Raw genomic sequence first — 16,283 nt, 5'->3', positions numbered from 1 at the left:
TACATTAATGTCGGTGAAAGACTGGTGGAATGGAGCACTACTTTGAAAACAGTGCTTAATTATTAGGAGTTTTAAAACAGAACACAAATTGTGCAATTTCATCCGAAAACGTATGAAGAGATAGAAACCTAACATTAAAAATACACAACTAATATAACTTTATGTATTGTATTTATGTTTTATGGGTTGAGTTTTGATCAACCAATTTTTATGAAATCTGTAAGATTATAAAATATTACTAAAACTTTATAATAAAACATTATGATAGAAAAATCCTGAACCTTTCACAATGTTTTGCTACGAAGATTTAGGTATTCATGTGTTTTGACGATACCTTTTATATGATTAAAATTTATTTTAAATATTAATTAGTAATATATTTAAAGAAAAAAGAAAAAGAATGGGAAAGTAGAGATGGTAGAAAGGAGGAGGGCATGATAGCAAAAAGGGGGCAATCACAGTGGATCTTTCTCCGTTATATTAGGGTTTCTGCGTCGACAACGCATAACAAGATTCCATTTCATCATCATCATCATCATCAGCTCCATCTCCTTCCCTTCGTCTCCCAAAACCCTACAATCATCACGGTAAGTACACACACTCCGACAATTGATCTGTCTGTACCTATTCATGTTACCTGACCGATAAAAGCTTCTTAAATTTTGTTAATCTGTTGTGTTCCCAACTCCTTTTCGTCTTTCAAGAAATGTGCCTTTGACGTAGCTTATTTTGCATTTATTTGTTATAGTTTATGTTTGCTGATTTTTTAGACCTAGGTATGGCAGTTTTGTAGTCAGTTGCTTACTTTCAGCTGACTTCAGGGTGTAATACTTATTGGGGATATAGTTTGAACTTCATCGTTTTCGTTGACATTGTCAATTTTGCTTTTCGGTTTTAATACGATTGTCTCATAAGTAATCATTTTTTTATGGGCCCGCTCAATTGATTGAATGTAGATTAAGCATGTGGTAGTCTGTTACTCTTTCCTTTCTCTTGGAGGAGCAAAAGTTACAAAAAAGAATTGAACCAACTTTATGGTGAAAAGGTTAATCTTTAGGATGAAATGAAATTAACTTGTATTTACAGATGTGATGGACTGTGATCTTTAGGTAATGTTTTTGAACGTAGAACATACCATTTGTTAGCCTCGAATTGGTAATCCTAGTTACAAATAGTCACACTTCACTCGCGGTTGGAAAATAGGTAGTTTAACCAAGATTAAAGTTTCCCTTATGCTAAGATTTGCTCTGTCGATTGAAATATTTATGTATTGTATGGCCGATTATCTTGTTTGAACTTTGATCATCTTAGTTTAAATTCTAGTGGTTATTATACTGTTACCTTCATTCAGAAGTTAAGTCAAGCAACTAATCATGTACCTGTTGATGCCAGGTCTTCTACTGTGAAACTGAACATATTTTCGCTTCTTTGAAGTAGGGTGGATTATATGTTGTATTTTATACAATACACTATTATCCCTTGGATAAGGAGATTATGCGTTGGATAACTCTAGATTAGGAATTGTGAGTTGTCTCCTTTGCTTTGAAAAAGCATGGTTTTGTAGATTTGAGTTTTGTGAGATAGTTGGAGATTCAAGAAAGCAAGTGAAAGAATAATCTCTTAGTATTCCAAAAGATAGCTACAACGGGGTCCCTCTGTTGTGTGGCTGCTAGGCCACATGGGTCTAATGCAGCTAGTCGTGACTGGTCCATGGGTCCACATGAGCCCTATTGGAGAACCAATACAAGCTTCTCACCTCCTCCGCCAAGATGGGATATCCGGTACCATTCGGAAGGGCAATCATTTGGTTCTCAGGAGGGTAGTCAATTGTATGGATCTTCCACATCCTCAAACAGCAGAGAAAGTAGGAGCTGGTTAAGAGGAAATTATCTACCCAATCATCGACATTCTGCATCTGATGGAGTTGGGCCATATATTAGCAGTCCATCTGACTTTTCTCCAGCGCAGCAGTGGACCCCTCCAACAATACAAGAAATCAGTGTTGATGAATTCGGAAATTCATCTAGGAGAGGTAACTTTTATTTTGTCATGTGTCGTTGCAGTTTACGTTCTTATATTCATATCTGATTAACATTTCTAATAGTTTTAGAATATTTATGTAAACTTGAAATTTGATTTCATGTCTTGCCACTTGTTTTTCCTGGTCTTCTTTTGGATGCAACTATCTGCTATAAAGTCCTATTATGTTGTGGTTGTTATATAGTTAGATCTTTTTGTTAATTGCTAGTTGGGTTTTAACTTTGAAGTAAATTGACGTACACGTCCCTGGATTTAATGTACCAATCTTAAAGTGATTGACGTAGCCATGACCACTGAACATTCAGGTGAAAGAGTCAAAGCATAAACAGTAATGATAGTGCAGCCATGCTTGAACAAAAGTGAGATTAATCCTCATGGATAACAGGTATATATTGTGCTGTACTGCTGTTACAGAGGATTGATGCTCAAAATAAAGGATGAATGAATAGCATTGGGTGATTCCACCTCAGGTGTTTGGGAGCTGGTAAAGAGCTCATTCACGTTGCTTATATGATGACATGATTCTCCGAGTTGTCACAAATGGTTGTATTGGTCCAAATGACAAGCCTGAATTAAGAGTGCAGGACATTTTTTTAGGAATTGGGAAAGGAGGATTCAAATCCACAACTTCCAAGGTGTTAGCCATATATCAGTAAAGCTAAAAACTTGATGAAAAGTCTTATTCAGTTATTTCATTTATATGTGATTTTTGTGTAAAAGAAATGGAAACATTCTAGCTCTGAGATACTTGCAGGTTCTCTGCAGGATGCCAATCCATTTGTGTCCCAAACTACCATTATCTATGGTGCTACTTTGTACTAGCTTGTGCAGTAGGGGTTAGTTGTTTGATACTCCAACCTCTAGTTAATCACAAGCCTGCCTCCATGAACCATGACTTTTAATATTGTCTTTTTTCTTTTGAGTAACCTCATATTTTGTCCATTCTTAGGGGCTGTTTGGCAGTTGCTGAATGGTTTGGTGCAGAATGGCTAAGTGGTCAGAATGGTTAAGAGGGTCAGAATGGTTAAGTCCTGAATGAAATATTGTTGTTTGGTAAATGTTAACAAATTACCCTTTTAACCCTGTATGCTTTGGTCCTGTTTTTTTATTGAACTAACAGATACCAAAAAAGAAATTAGGGTTTCACTTCAACCCAAATCGAGATCAAATCCAAATCGAGATCAAATCCAAAAAGAAATTAGGGTTTCACTTCAACCCAAATCGAGATCAAATCCAAATCGAGATCAAATCCAAAAAGAAATTAGGGTTTCACTTCAACCCAAATCGAGATCAAATCCAGCCGATCTCCTCTCCCATCCGGTTTCTGTTTTCATTTCGATCTCCCTCCTTTCCAGTTCTTTCCCTCGATTTCGTCCCTGTGATTCGAACATGTGATTCGTCGCTGGTTGCTACCACTTGGTTCGCTCCTCATATCTGGTTTCGGAGAAGACGGCGCCTTTCTGGATAAGGATTTGATGGCGACCGGCGAAGCTATGGAGGTGACCGGCGATGGCAATGGCAACCGGCGATGGTGACCGGTAGTAGCTGTGGAGGTGACCGGCGAAGCTGGCGATGGTGGCCGGTAGYTCTGTTGCGTGAAGAGACGAGATGGGAAGAAGGGTGGGAAGGGTAAAATTGGAAAAAGAACGGTCTGAATGGTTGAGTGAGGTAGTAAATGCAAAATGGTTAAGAGGTTATTGTAACCATTAAGAGGGTTGTTTTTTTTTGCCAAACAGATCTAACCTCTTACCGATTAAGAGGTTGGCTCTTAATGTAACCATTAAGAGCCAAACAAACAGCCCCTTAGTTGGGTGGAGGATAGAATGCGTTGTTTCTTGATGTTGTCATATGTAGTTGTGTTGTCTTTTAGTAATGCATAACTGTTCAGTTTTCAGTATGGAGCCGTCTCATTCATTTGCATTGTGTTATTAGTATCTGTCCAAACAAGCAGTTCAAAAGAGTATCCAAATAAGTTGGAATTAGTCCATAAATTTCAAATGATTGAAGCTTTGGAAGGGGTCAGTGGGGACTGGGGACTTGCTGGCCACAAATTTCAGAGGATTGAAGCTTTGGAAGGGGTCAGTGGGGACTGGTTTTCTTCAATGGGAAACTGGCGGGGCTTCCATTTTATGGCTCTGAAATGCTTACAGGTTCTCTGCAGGATGCCAAACCATTGTAACCTAAAATTGAATCATTTATGGTGTCATAGTACTGGCTTGTGCAATGAGGTTTAGTTTTCTTGATAATCTTTGGCCTCTAGTAAATCATAAGTCTGCCTCCATATACTATGAGAGTTTTTTTTTTTTTTTTTTTGGTTTTTAAACATTATGTATTGTTATATTCCAAACAAATATCTGTGTACTTGTATGTATTAACTGACCTTCTAACATTCTCTGTGAGCTCAAGGCCTATGTTCTTAACGTTCTACCATCTGATAGAAAGAGAACTCTAAAGTTGTTCCTGTTTTCCACCAAGGTGTTTAATATAGTTTTTCCTTTTTCTGATGATGAAACATTATTGTGGTACGATGGTTTGTTAAGGGTATAATAGCTTGTTCTTGATGTTTTCATATGTGGTTGTGATGACTTTGTATAGCTTTGAATGATTCAACTAAGAATATGGAGAAGTCCTATTCAATTTTACTATGTTATATCATGAGTATTTCTCACAATTAAGATTTGAATGTTCTAGAAAGTCAAATTGATTGAAACTTTGAAAGCAGTTGAATGGAAACTGCTGGCGTTTCATTTTGTGGCTTTGAAATGCTTGCAGGTTCCCTGCAGGATGCCAAATCGTTATAACCCAAAACTTGAATTATTTGTTGTGTCATAGTACCAGCTTGTGCATTGAGGTTTAGTTTTTATACTCTTTGGCCTTTACTGAATCGTAAGTCTGCCTCCATATACCATGATGTATAATATTTTTTCATTTTTAAGTACTATGTATTGGTATATCTCAAACAAATGTCTATATACCTATTTTAACAGATCTTCTAACATTCACTGTGAGCTAAAGGCATACAATATTAATGTTCTACCATCTGATGGAAAAGAGAACTAATAAAATTGCTCCTGTTTCCACCAAGGTGTTTAATATATATTTTTTTCTTTTATTGATGCTGCAATATTATCATGGTACGGTGCTTAGTTCAGTTAAAGGTATAATGACTTGTTCTTGATGTTTTCATATGTGGTTGTGACTTGTGATGACTCTGTATAGCTTTGAATGATCCAACTAAGAGTATGGAGTTGTCCTATTTACTGTGTTATATCATGAGGATTTTTCTTAATAAGGTTGGATGTTCTAGAAAGTTAGATTGATTGAAGCTGTGAAAATGGTTCATTGGGAAAGTGGTGGGGTTTCATTTTATGACTCTGAAATGCTTGCAGGTTCTCTGCAGGATCCCAAACCCTTGTAACCTAAGATTGGATTATTTATGGTGTCAATAGTATCGGCTTGTGCATTAGGTTTAGTTTTTATACTCTTTGGCCTCTAGTAAACCATAAGTCTGCCTCCATTTACCATGATGCTTAGGGGTGTTCATTTTATCACTCAACCCGCATAAGCCGCCTGCAATGCACCAAACCGTGGTTTGGAACCTTCGTTGTACGGTTTACGGTCTGTATTTTTTTTATTCCGCACTATGCAGTTTGGTTTGCGGTTTTCAATCACCCAACCCGCGGTTCAAACTGCACCACATATTATTTTTTATTAATTATTAATTATTATATATAATTATATAATATATTTTTTATTAAATATAAAATAATCATTTTAGGCTTGCTTTGTAAATTACTATTGGATTTGGCCATGTTACTTGTCAGCCCATGTTGCATCTTGCAAACTTTCAGTCTATTCTTTTTTAACCAGTGGTTTTGACCTTTTTGTCTTTGTGTTGAACATAGACATAGAGAAGCGGCCAAGCTCCGACTCTTGATTGTCAATTTTCGTTGCGCTCCACATCCAACTTTCAAGCTCCATTAGGGTTATTCTTCTTAAATCTTATGTTCTTAACTTCTCAAGTTTGTCTCTCATCTGAATCTGGAAAGTGGAAGCACTCTCTCGAGGCCTCAACGACACTCACCTCCGAATCTCGAAACACTCCCTCAACTCTCAGGCCCTTTGCATTCTAAAGATGAAATAAAAAGGACTTGTCGTCTTAGGGTTATTCTTCAACACTCCCTCAACTCTCAAGCCCTTTAGGTTATTCTTCTTAAATCTTATTTTAGATGAAGCCTAAAATGAAGGTCTTTTTTTACTTTATCTTTAGAACATAGAGGGCTTGACAGTTAAGGGAGTGTTTGAGATTCAGAGATGAGTGTTGTTGAGACCTTGAGAGAGTGTTTCCACTTTCCGGATTCAGAGATGAGACACAAGTTTGAGAACTTAAGATTTGAGAAGGAGAACCCCAATGGAGCTTGAGAGTTGAAGGGCAAAGAAAATCAAGTCGGAGCTGGCCACAAAGAAGGTTCCAAACCGTGTAGTTTGATGCGGGTTATGCATTAAGGTGAACACCCCTAAAATTGATTGAAGCTAGGGAAGCAGGAAACTGGTGGAGATTTCCTCTTGGTGCTCTGAAATGGTTGCAGGTTCTCTGCAGGATGCCAAACTATTATAACTTAATTATTTATGGTGTCATAGTACTGGCCAATGAAGTTTAGTTTTTGATACTCTTTGACCTCTAGTAATCATTACTCTGAAATGAATGTCTGTGTACTTGTTTCAATGGGCCTTCTGACATTCACTTTGAGCTGAAGGTATATGATCTCATTGTTCTATTAACCGATGGAAGAGAATTGTGAAATTGTTGCTATTTTCCACTATATTTGTATTTTTTTCTCTCTTGAGCTTATATTATTCTCCATGTTTCTTTAAATATGCTCTGATCTTTTCCTCTCAACCCCAGTAATGTGCATGACATTTAAATCTTTATTCATGCATATTGTTGTGTTTCGTTATTTTAAGCGAACATCTTGTTTGAATCTCAAACAACTCAGAAGATCATAATAGAAACACTGAAGAAAGTTGTTTGTTGCTTGTTTCGTTATGATGACTTGAAGCGCTCTTTGCCTTTTCAAAGGGAACTTCTTGAAAGCGCTCTTTTCTAGTTTTGAGATCGGAATCCGTTGCTTGTGAACTTTTAAAGTTGCTAATAAAAGCACATGGTGTTTGTATATGCCGACTTGTTAACCTTTATTAGGTGTTCAAGATGTGGAAAGATTCAAATGCTTCATATATTGTGGTATTGCATATGCTGATATGTTTTATTTTACAATTCATTTTTGCAGTTTTGGGGTCTTTATCCTTTTCGCCAACTATTGAGGTACTCTATATCTATAATATCTTCATTTAGAGCACCAAATATTTGTGGGTATTAAAGAAGGTTTTCAAAAATGAAAAACCTTGACATGAGGTGTTTTTGGTGGGAGGTCGTAACTGCATGACCTGCTATTTCAGAAGTTTTCAATATCCGGTCGCTTTTAATGTATGCTGACGATCGTTAGTTTGCAGGGAATTTCTGCTCCTCAGGATAGCAGAGGTTCTATTTCTTCCCGTTCAGACAGCAGTGATTATGATGCAATGGCTAAATCACAATCCTCCCACCGTAACTTTACAGGCCGTCGTTGCTTCATGTCCAAACCGGTTCATCCCTTAACCTTTCCATCTGAAGGAGACGGACCTCCATTTCCGGATTTTGATGAGACCCTTCATCAGAGAGACCGACAGCTGAACAGCACTGCTAGTTGTGACTTTGATTTTACAGATGTCTCTGAACCGATTGAATCCGATACCCTTAGCCGACCATCAGTTAACCAATCATACGGTTACAAATGTGGTCTGTGTGAGCGATTTCTTTCCCAGAGATCACCCTGGAGTTCCCGCCGGATTGTTAGAAGCGGAGACATGCCGGTCACCGGAGTTCTTTCATGCCGTCATGTCTTCCATGCTGAATGCCTAGATCAAACCACACCAAAAGTCCGTAAGAGCGACCCTCCATGTCCTGTATGCGCCAAATCTGATGAAGAAACTTCTCCTGATCAAAGGGTTTTTTCAAAATTGAGAAGTGGGTTCCCCCGACTGAGACCTTTTCGTGAGGATGGACCATCTAGACCATGGGGATGCACTCAGGCTGGGAATTGTGTGGAAGGGGCTCTAAGTGCTCCTTCTCGAAACACCATGTTGCTACTGAACCGGAATCGGGTTAAAAAGAGCCTGTCATTGAAGGGTAAAGAATTCCCAGGAAAGTTGAAGAAAAGTGGGACTTACTCATCAAGTGCAGTTGGGTCTTCAAAGACATCATCAGATTCAGGTAAGAAGTCATAAATTATGTGTGTGTGTGTGTATATATATACATACATACATACTACCTGCAATGGAAACACAAAAACTGGCATATCTAATTGAAGTGTGTGTTGTAGTTGATATGGGTTGGTAGGAAAAGATTGCACATTTTTGCATTTCCCTTTTTGTAGGATGCAAATGGCAAATGGCAAATGGCAAATGGTATGTAAAATATGAATCTAATTGCTGACATGAAAATGCAAACTGTTTTATGTGCCTTGTTATCAATGATTATGACTACAACTTGGTAAAAGAAAAGGTCTGTATTTTGATGAGGGGGAAATATTGGTTGTATTATGTATGTCCTACTATCTACTCTTGGTGGCATCAAGAAAGATCCGCGAGTTTTAGAAACAACTTGTTTGTTTATAGATTAAGCTGACTGTATGGGTTAAACAAAACATCGTTTGTGAAAAAGATTTGGGACTCGATTCCTAAAAGTCACATCTCCCTTCAGTGGCATGGTGTGTGTGTGTGTGTGTGTGTGTTAATCGAGACTTGCGAATCCCAGACACGGAAAATGGCTGTTGTTGCTCTCTGCTGCCATCTCTTATCTGGTTCTGTTTGAACCCTAGAAGCAAAGATGGAGATGGAGAGGGAAGACGGAGAAGGTGAGAAGGAAAGGATAAAATGACTAAAATGCCCCCATGTAAAAGGGCACGAGACTTGACGGAAGGAAGGCCAACGGTATTGGTGGGAGGGACTAAAACAAGCCAAAATCATACTGTAACTGTTTTTCTGTAATAAAATAAATTGTAGGGGGATAAATCGAAAACAAACCAAAATATAGGGACCAGATATGCAATATACTCTTTTATTTGTTTATTTTCTTGTATAAAAACCAGGGGCTGATGCACCTCTATGGAATATGATGCCATAATGTAAAAAATTATAGGGTCGTGAAAGGTGTTACTTAATCATTTTGTTCTGTGCAACTGTATATATTTTGAAACTACAATAATAACATAAGTTTCTTTTAGTAGAGTTGGTTTGCATTGCTTTTCACCCACCTTAGGTTGGGTTTGACCCCTTTTGTATCATTTTTTTAGTGTCCATTTGGTTTGCAGGATTGTTTTTGAGGGATTTGGGTCTTATGGAGGGATTTGGATTGGGTTGGATCTAGAATCTTTTATTGTGTTTGGTTTGTAGGATTTAAATACATTCTTTTATAAATCAGGTTTGGTTTGTAAGATTCGGATTTAGATTTAATTTTTTATAATAATTCCTAGTTTCTTGATTTATCATCATCTTGGTCTTCATCGTCAGAGATTCCCAAAATTGCAAAAATCCATCTTCTTAAACATGAATATGGATATCGATTCTCTCCAACCTATCATTTTAATCTTCTCAATCTTTCTCTTCATTTACTGTTTCTTATTCACAAAATCCAAATCCACCACTCCAATTGGCTTCAAAAATTACCCAATACTAGGAACCTACCCGAATTTCTCCTAAATCGCCACTGTTTTAATTTCAGATTTATCATGTTTTGGAAAAAAATTGTAATAAAATGCTTAAACAAGACCTCGTACACAAAAAAGCATGGAACAAACCAACACACTAATGATGATTTCGTGAAAAACGTTCATATCTTCCTCTTTAAAAGTCAAATAGTGCTACAACTTAAGAAAATTTCTAAGTCGGCCTCAGATAAAAACTACAAAAAAATAAAAAGTGAAACAAAGCTAATAAATATATTTTGTAATTATTATTACATTTTTATACCAATTCTAGTCTGATACTTTATATATTGTATAAACATATTAAAATAAACCACAATAAATTTATAAAAGAAATACAGAATAAGACAAAAACATGATTCTTACAAACGAGAACACTTTCATTTTACGAGAATGTGAGAACATTCTTTTACCATAGACAATCACATGTGATACTATTATTCCATCACATATGATACTAAATCAGAGACGCAGACGATTTTCGATGCGATCTTGGTTGCGAGCCAAGTCTCCCTTTCACCATTAAGCCCCCTCACAAGTATTATCATATGTGATAAGATTGTTGTTGATATGATACTATAACTCATCAAGACCATCACATGTGATGTTAAAACATAGACGCAAACAACCTTTGGCACGGCCTAAGTCGTAGAACATGTCGTCCGCACATCACATGGTCCCCTTACGCGTATTTTACATGTGATAAGGGTGTTCTCGCGTTATCATAAAATGAAGGTGTTCTCGTTTGAACCTCCATATGTATGTATATATATATATATATATATATATTGGCATGATGATAATACTATTTTGAAAACGATTATTTATTCTATTATAAGAAAAAACCGAAATCGAAACCGAAACTGAACCCAAATAATAAATTCAATTACATTTTGATGCAACCACCAACAACATATCCCCAATTGGTACAATAATGAAATGGAGCAAAAGAACACCTTTTTCAGTTAAATTTGTTGGAATGTCTCCTTTCTAAGAATGAAACCAAAACCATTCATTTAATTTTGGTTACAAACATCTCCTATTATTATAAATAAAGCATGTGGGGTTTAATTTTCCTAGGCCACACCCACACCACACATGTGGTTCACTAGACCCATACAATACAATTTATTACTCTAAAAGCCCATTGGGCTTCATTTTCAGTGGGGGACCAACATTTTTTTTATTAACATGAATATCCAATCCGTTATACGAGCCAATTAATCCCAAGACAATCACTTGCTTTGTGGGTAGCCCAGAGTCACCACACAATGAGATTTTTATTCTTCCTTGAATTTGAATCTGGGACCTCCAGACACTTTTGACATTTGGAGTCCAAGCTCAAACCAATCAGACACCACCCTTATAATTGGATTTGTTTCTTATTGATCACCGGGTAGAACCATCTCAAAATCATTTAATATATACTCAATATCTTTTATTTAAAATAAAGCATTATAAAAAACTTGATGAAATGGGTAGTCAAAAAGGGGCACTTTGGCCTAAATGATAGATAAGTGCATATACTTGCTAATCCAAATCCATGTAAGGTAAGGACCCATTTCCAAAAGTTTCTTTTATAATTCATAATATTTATAATTAAATAACATTTAACTGATTAAATTTATAAGATCTGAGTTTATTATAACAGATATTTAAATCAACTTACCCTTTTTCTGAGTTTATTATAAGATCTGAGTTTATTACAATAATATATTTAATTTCAGTATTTATTTATTTTTGAAATAAAAAGACATTGAAGAACACATTGGAGCAAGCATGTGGGTGTGTCAATTAAAGACCTAATTTCTCTTTTCAAAATGGTTTGATCCAATTGATTTTTGAGTTGTCACACCATTCAAACAATACAAGTTGTTCATTGGATAATGTTGGTGCTTTCTACCTCATGCCCTTATCATATGGAATTCAAATATTTTGATTTTTCTTCGTGGTTAATTCAGATATATGTTGTATCTGGATTTGAATTTTCAAATATAATGTATACTATATTATAAAGTATTTGACAAAAACTCTTAAAAACCATTTTTTATGCATGAATTACTGTATATTAATGCATATTACTTAAAATTCAATATTACAGGTAAATTGTGCGTAAATACAACTTATTAAAACTTCATGTTTGAATTCGTGTAACAAACTTCAGATAAACATAATCAAATAAATGATAAACATCTCATTTTGAATATAAAAAAATTAAAATATAATTAGGATAATTATTGAGTTCTAACAAAAAAAATACTTAATTATTATATTTATAAAAAATTATATTATTAAACCAAAAATAAAAAAATGAATTAAAGAAATACACAAAAAAAATGAGAAATTTTAAATAATTAATATGACACCAATATCAATATTTTTTTTGAATTTTTATGATATCTTTAAATTTATATTTTATTTAAAAAATAAAAATATTATCGTTTTTTCAAAACCACATAAAACCGTATTATAACATAAATTAAGACAAAAAGAAAAAAAAATACTAAAATCGAGATATATTTCGCTGCATTGTGTGAACACCCTTCTACTTACTTTTAAAAAATGATATTAACTGTCTATTGAAATTTTTAATGCACAACACGTACATGAACGACTATTAGGAAATATTTAACCTAATACTTGAAATTATAGATTTGATTAAACGTAAAGTCGTTATGTGTTATTTTGTCAAAGTCAAAGGTTCGGATTGAATGGTCAAACATTGTGGTACATTTGAGTTCACATGAAACATATAAAGTAGGATATTGATGATGGCAAATGTTAATGTAATGATTTTTTATATATTATTATATTTACATCGTTTGTTAAAATCAAGCCTCCTCCTCAGATAAAGGTGTCTCTGACGCAACTCTTCTGGCCCTTTCACACGAGAATCCCGGATCATTATGACTGACTTTCGTTCTCTTGCTCAACAATTCCACAACTTTGTGTTAAAAACGTGATGTTTACAGTAGAAAAATTTAGATCCTTGAATTAATCAGTACATTCATAATAGAACGATAACGTTTCAAGAGATTAATAATTCTTTTAAGAAAGTTATTCTAGAAACAAACATTTAACAAAAATCATAGATATATAAATCATTAAAAAAATTCATTTAAATATGTATATTTAACTCATATGAATAATCAAATGGTTTTTTCTGGATTTTTATTGATTCACATATGAATCTCCTATTTATGTAGGTTGAATCAATAACTTCAAATCTAGCATGAAACCATCGTGCAAGTTATTGGTATCCTACAGGTTGAGCCTTATAAGAAGCTCATAAATCTCATTTTTTATCAATGTGGGATGAGTTGTTATAAACTTCCTGACTTCAACTCCTGACGTTCTCGTCAAGTCTGTCCAAAATCTTTATCCTTCTCTAGCACTCATCATTCCCGATGAGATTTGTCTCACCCTCCTGATGGTATAAGAATCAACTCTGATACCATTTATAATACCCTAAAATCCAAACAACATGTCGGCCTAATAACTTCAAATCCAACATAAAAGCATCGTGGAAGTTAATGGTAACCCACAACTTGAGGCTTATAAGAGATCTCCAACAGTTTCTCTAAAATAGAAAAAAGAATGACTTTTCATTCTCTAAAATGCTCCAATGGCTTTGTTATTTTGTTCTCTAAAATAAAGAATCATGGAAAAAAAACTCTAAATATAAAAAATTCTCTAAAAGTTGAGGTGAGGAGAGAGAAATTATTATTTTATTTAATTCCACCAGTGAGATTGAGTTATTATTTTTTTTTATAAAAAGTTTTCTTAAGAAAATGTATTGGAATAATAACTTAGAAAATATTAATATTATAATTTATGTTAAATCTCTAAAATAGAATCTCTTGAAAATGAATGTAATTCTTTTTAGAAAATCCATGTTGTGATTTTCTAATTTAAAAAATTATGGAAAAACCGTTGAAAATGCTCTAAGGAGCTCACAAATCCCATTTTATACACACACACACACACACACATATATATATATATAGAGAGAGAGAGAGAGAGAGAGAGAGAGAGAGAAGAAAGGATTGGAAGGTTTTGTAACAACTCATCCCACCATATAGACGAAGAATAGTGTGAGAATAAGAGTCAGGATAAAAAACATAAGAAGAGATCTAGACCCTTGATCACTTTTAATCTTATCCATCCCATGAATTGTGTTTCGCACGCGAGTTGATTTGGTGCATCTCAATGCATCTCATTATTGTTGATCTTCAATTAGAATTAATTCAATAGTGAAGATTTTTTCTTATCTTTCTCACAACAATTTTCATTGACATCGCAACTCAACCTACCTACCCCTCTCTCTCTCTCTATATATATATATATATATATATAGAGAGAGAGAGAGAGATGCTCTTTCAAATGCAAACCTTAGAAAGGTTGCAAATTAACAAACCAAAGGTATTTGGATCTTTTTTCCAAATTTGTTTCTTAGGAATAATTGAGATTTTTTTCAAAATTATTTATTCCTTAAATATCTTATTCAGTTATCATATATAATTGGATTCGAATTTCTTAGGAATAAGAAATTCATATAAATCCATAAACATTCATATAAGTTCATAAGCATTCATAAAAAAATTCATAACCATTCACAAAAATTTATAAGAAATCTATAAGAAATTCATACTCATTCATAAGGAAACTCAATTTTTGCCATGATTAGGCCATCGAAAAGAAACTGAAACAAGAAAACAAGAAAGAATTATGCGTATAAATATTACTATTATCTACCATTACCATCGCCGGATCTTGAGTTTTCAATTTTGTTCCTCCTGAATCATTGTTTGGGTTCATGTAGTAAAACAAATGGAATATGAAAATCCTTCACGTCGAAGGGAATTACCGTTTGATCATGGAGGTGGAGGTGGCCGGTGATTGTGGTTGGGAGGTGGCCAATGGTTGGTGTTTTACCGGCAACGACGGTGGTTTCACCAGAACGGGAGGGACGGAGAGAGGTCGTGCGATAATATGAGAAAATCAAGGAATAAAAGAGGGATAATTTGGATTTCTAAATTTAAAATTTAAATTAACATTAATCTAGAAAAATCTCAATCGTTGATCAAAAGAATGGAGGGCTACAATTAGCTTGCATGGTTTGTAACCTTGGGGGAGTTTGCAACAGATTATCCACACACACTCGTGTATGTGTGTGTGTGTATATATATATATATATATACACACACGAAGGATCATATGTAAGAAAAATAGTTAAGATGAGAAGTATAAGAAGATATCTGAATCTTTGATCACTTTTAATCTCATTTTCACCCATTAATTGTGTGCTTTAGAAGGGGATTGATGTCGTACATCTTGATCCACCTCATTAATGTTAACATTTAATTAAGTTTGATCTAAAGATAGATATCTCTTCTTCTCACCGTATATTTTCTTTATCACCAAAACCCTATATATATTATCGCTTACTTTTTCTTTTGTCAATTATCCGTTACCTTTTTGAAAAACTAAGGAAAGTAACATGGGTGTTGTTTGTAGGCCATAGGTTGCATCCAACATGTTGAACCTCTTTAAGGATCAAATTTGGTTTATTTTTTTTTTGTATCGCGTTAAAGGGTGAAACAAAACCCTGATTTGTTTCGTGCTATTTTTAGTATATTATGTTTCTGAATTAATTTTAATCATTAACTTGGTCCTTTAAACTATTTCACAACCATTACACGTAGTTTTAATTTTTGCATTTTGGTCCTCAACTAAAAAACCGTTAAGTATTAAATGCATTCTTTTTTGTCATCAATCAAATTATTCTTGAAAAAATCACTAGACCAAAAAATCATTAATATCTTTTTATAAAATAAAATGGTATTAATTAGCAAAAAATAAACCTACTGCATCGCTATCATTTTATAACGCTGTAGATTTCAAGTTTAATTACTTTCGATACTGCTAATATTCGTCACGTATTATATTTATTTAAAAAAAAGAAACAATTGAAAAGAAATTCCATTTATAAAGACAACAAATCTAAGTACAAGATTTTCAATTGACATGGCCTCTTTTTCAAAGGACCACTCCAATTGTCTTGTTTGTCAAAGACTAAATTCATTTAATATTATCATATAATAATAAAACTTTGAAATAAATTAATTATGAAAAAGAAAAAAGAAAAATAAAGGAACGGTTACTGGAGGAAGAAAAACGTTTGAATAGGTAACCTATATATTATTTTATAAATTATTTAAAAATATGTTTAGACAGAACATGACAGGATATAAATTATAGAACAATTGTTTAACGTTTGATAAAATAAAATTGGACACAAGAGAACAAATAGAATGACCAATTTACCTTAATGAGTTATTTATTTTAATTAATTTATTAAATTATAGTAGAATAATTAGTTTTTATAACAAAATATATCATTTGAAAAATTTCGTCAAAACAATTAAAATGATATCAAAT

General features: G+C 34.0%; 1 protein-coding gene across 3 annotated transcripts; it reads left to right on the top strand.

The window, feature by feature from the left end:
• The first annotated feature begins 468 nt into the window (after positions 1-468).
• LOC112525694 lies at positions 469-8,608 on the top strand. Of its 3 annotated transcripts, none has more exons than XM_025135919.1 (4): positions 469-587; positions 1,565-2,032; positions 7,329-7,363; positions 7,552-8,608. In XM_025135919.1, the coding sequence occupies exons 2-4, from the start codon at positions 1,711-1,713 to the stop codon at positions 8,362-8,364; spliced, it is 1,170 nt and encodes a 389-aa protein (XP_024991687.1). In that variant the 5' UTR covers positions 469-587; positions 1,565-1,710; the 3' UTR covers positions 8,365-8,608. The 3 variants fall into 3 exon arrangements, with proteins under 3 accessions (XP_024991687.1, XP_024991686.1, XP_024991688.1); XM_025135918.1 differs by having other exon boundaries at positions 1,393-2,032; XM_025135920.1 differs by lacking the exon at positions 469-587 and having other exon boundaries at positions 610-2,032; positions 7,545-8,608.
• The last annotated feature ends 7,675 nt before the right edge of the window (positions 8,609-16,283 follow it).

The sequence above is a fragment of the Cynara cardunculus genome, assembly GCF_001531365.2.
Source record: "Cynara cardunculus var. scolymus isolate 2C chromosome LG 13, CcrdV1, whole genome shotgun sequence".
Classification (NCBI taxonomy): Eukaryota; Viridiplantae; Streptophyta; class Magnoliopsida; order Asterales; family Asteraceae; genus Cynara; species Cynara cardunculus.
The sequence above is the reverse complement of the archived record's forward strand: the minus strand, read 5'-3'. Positions and strand labels throughout refer to the sequence as shown.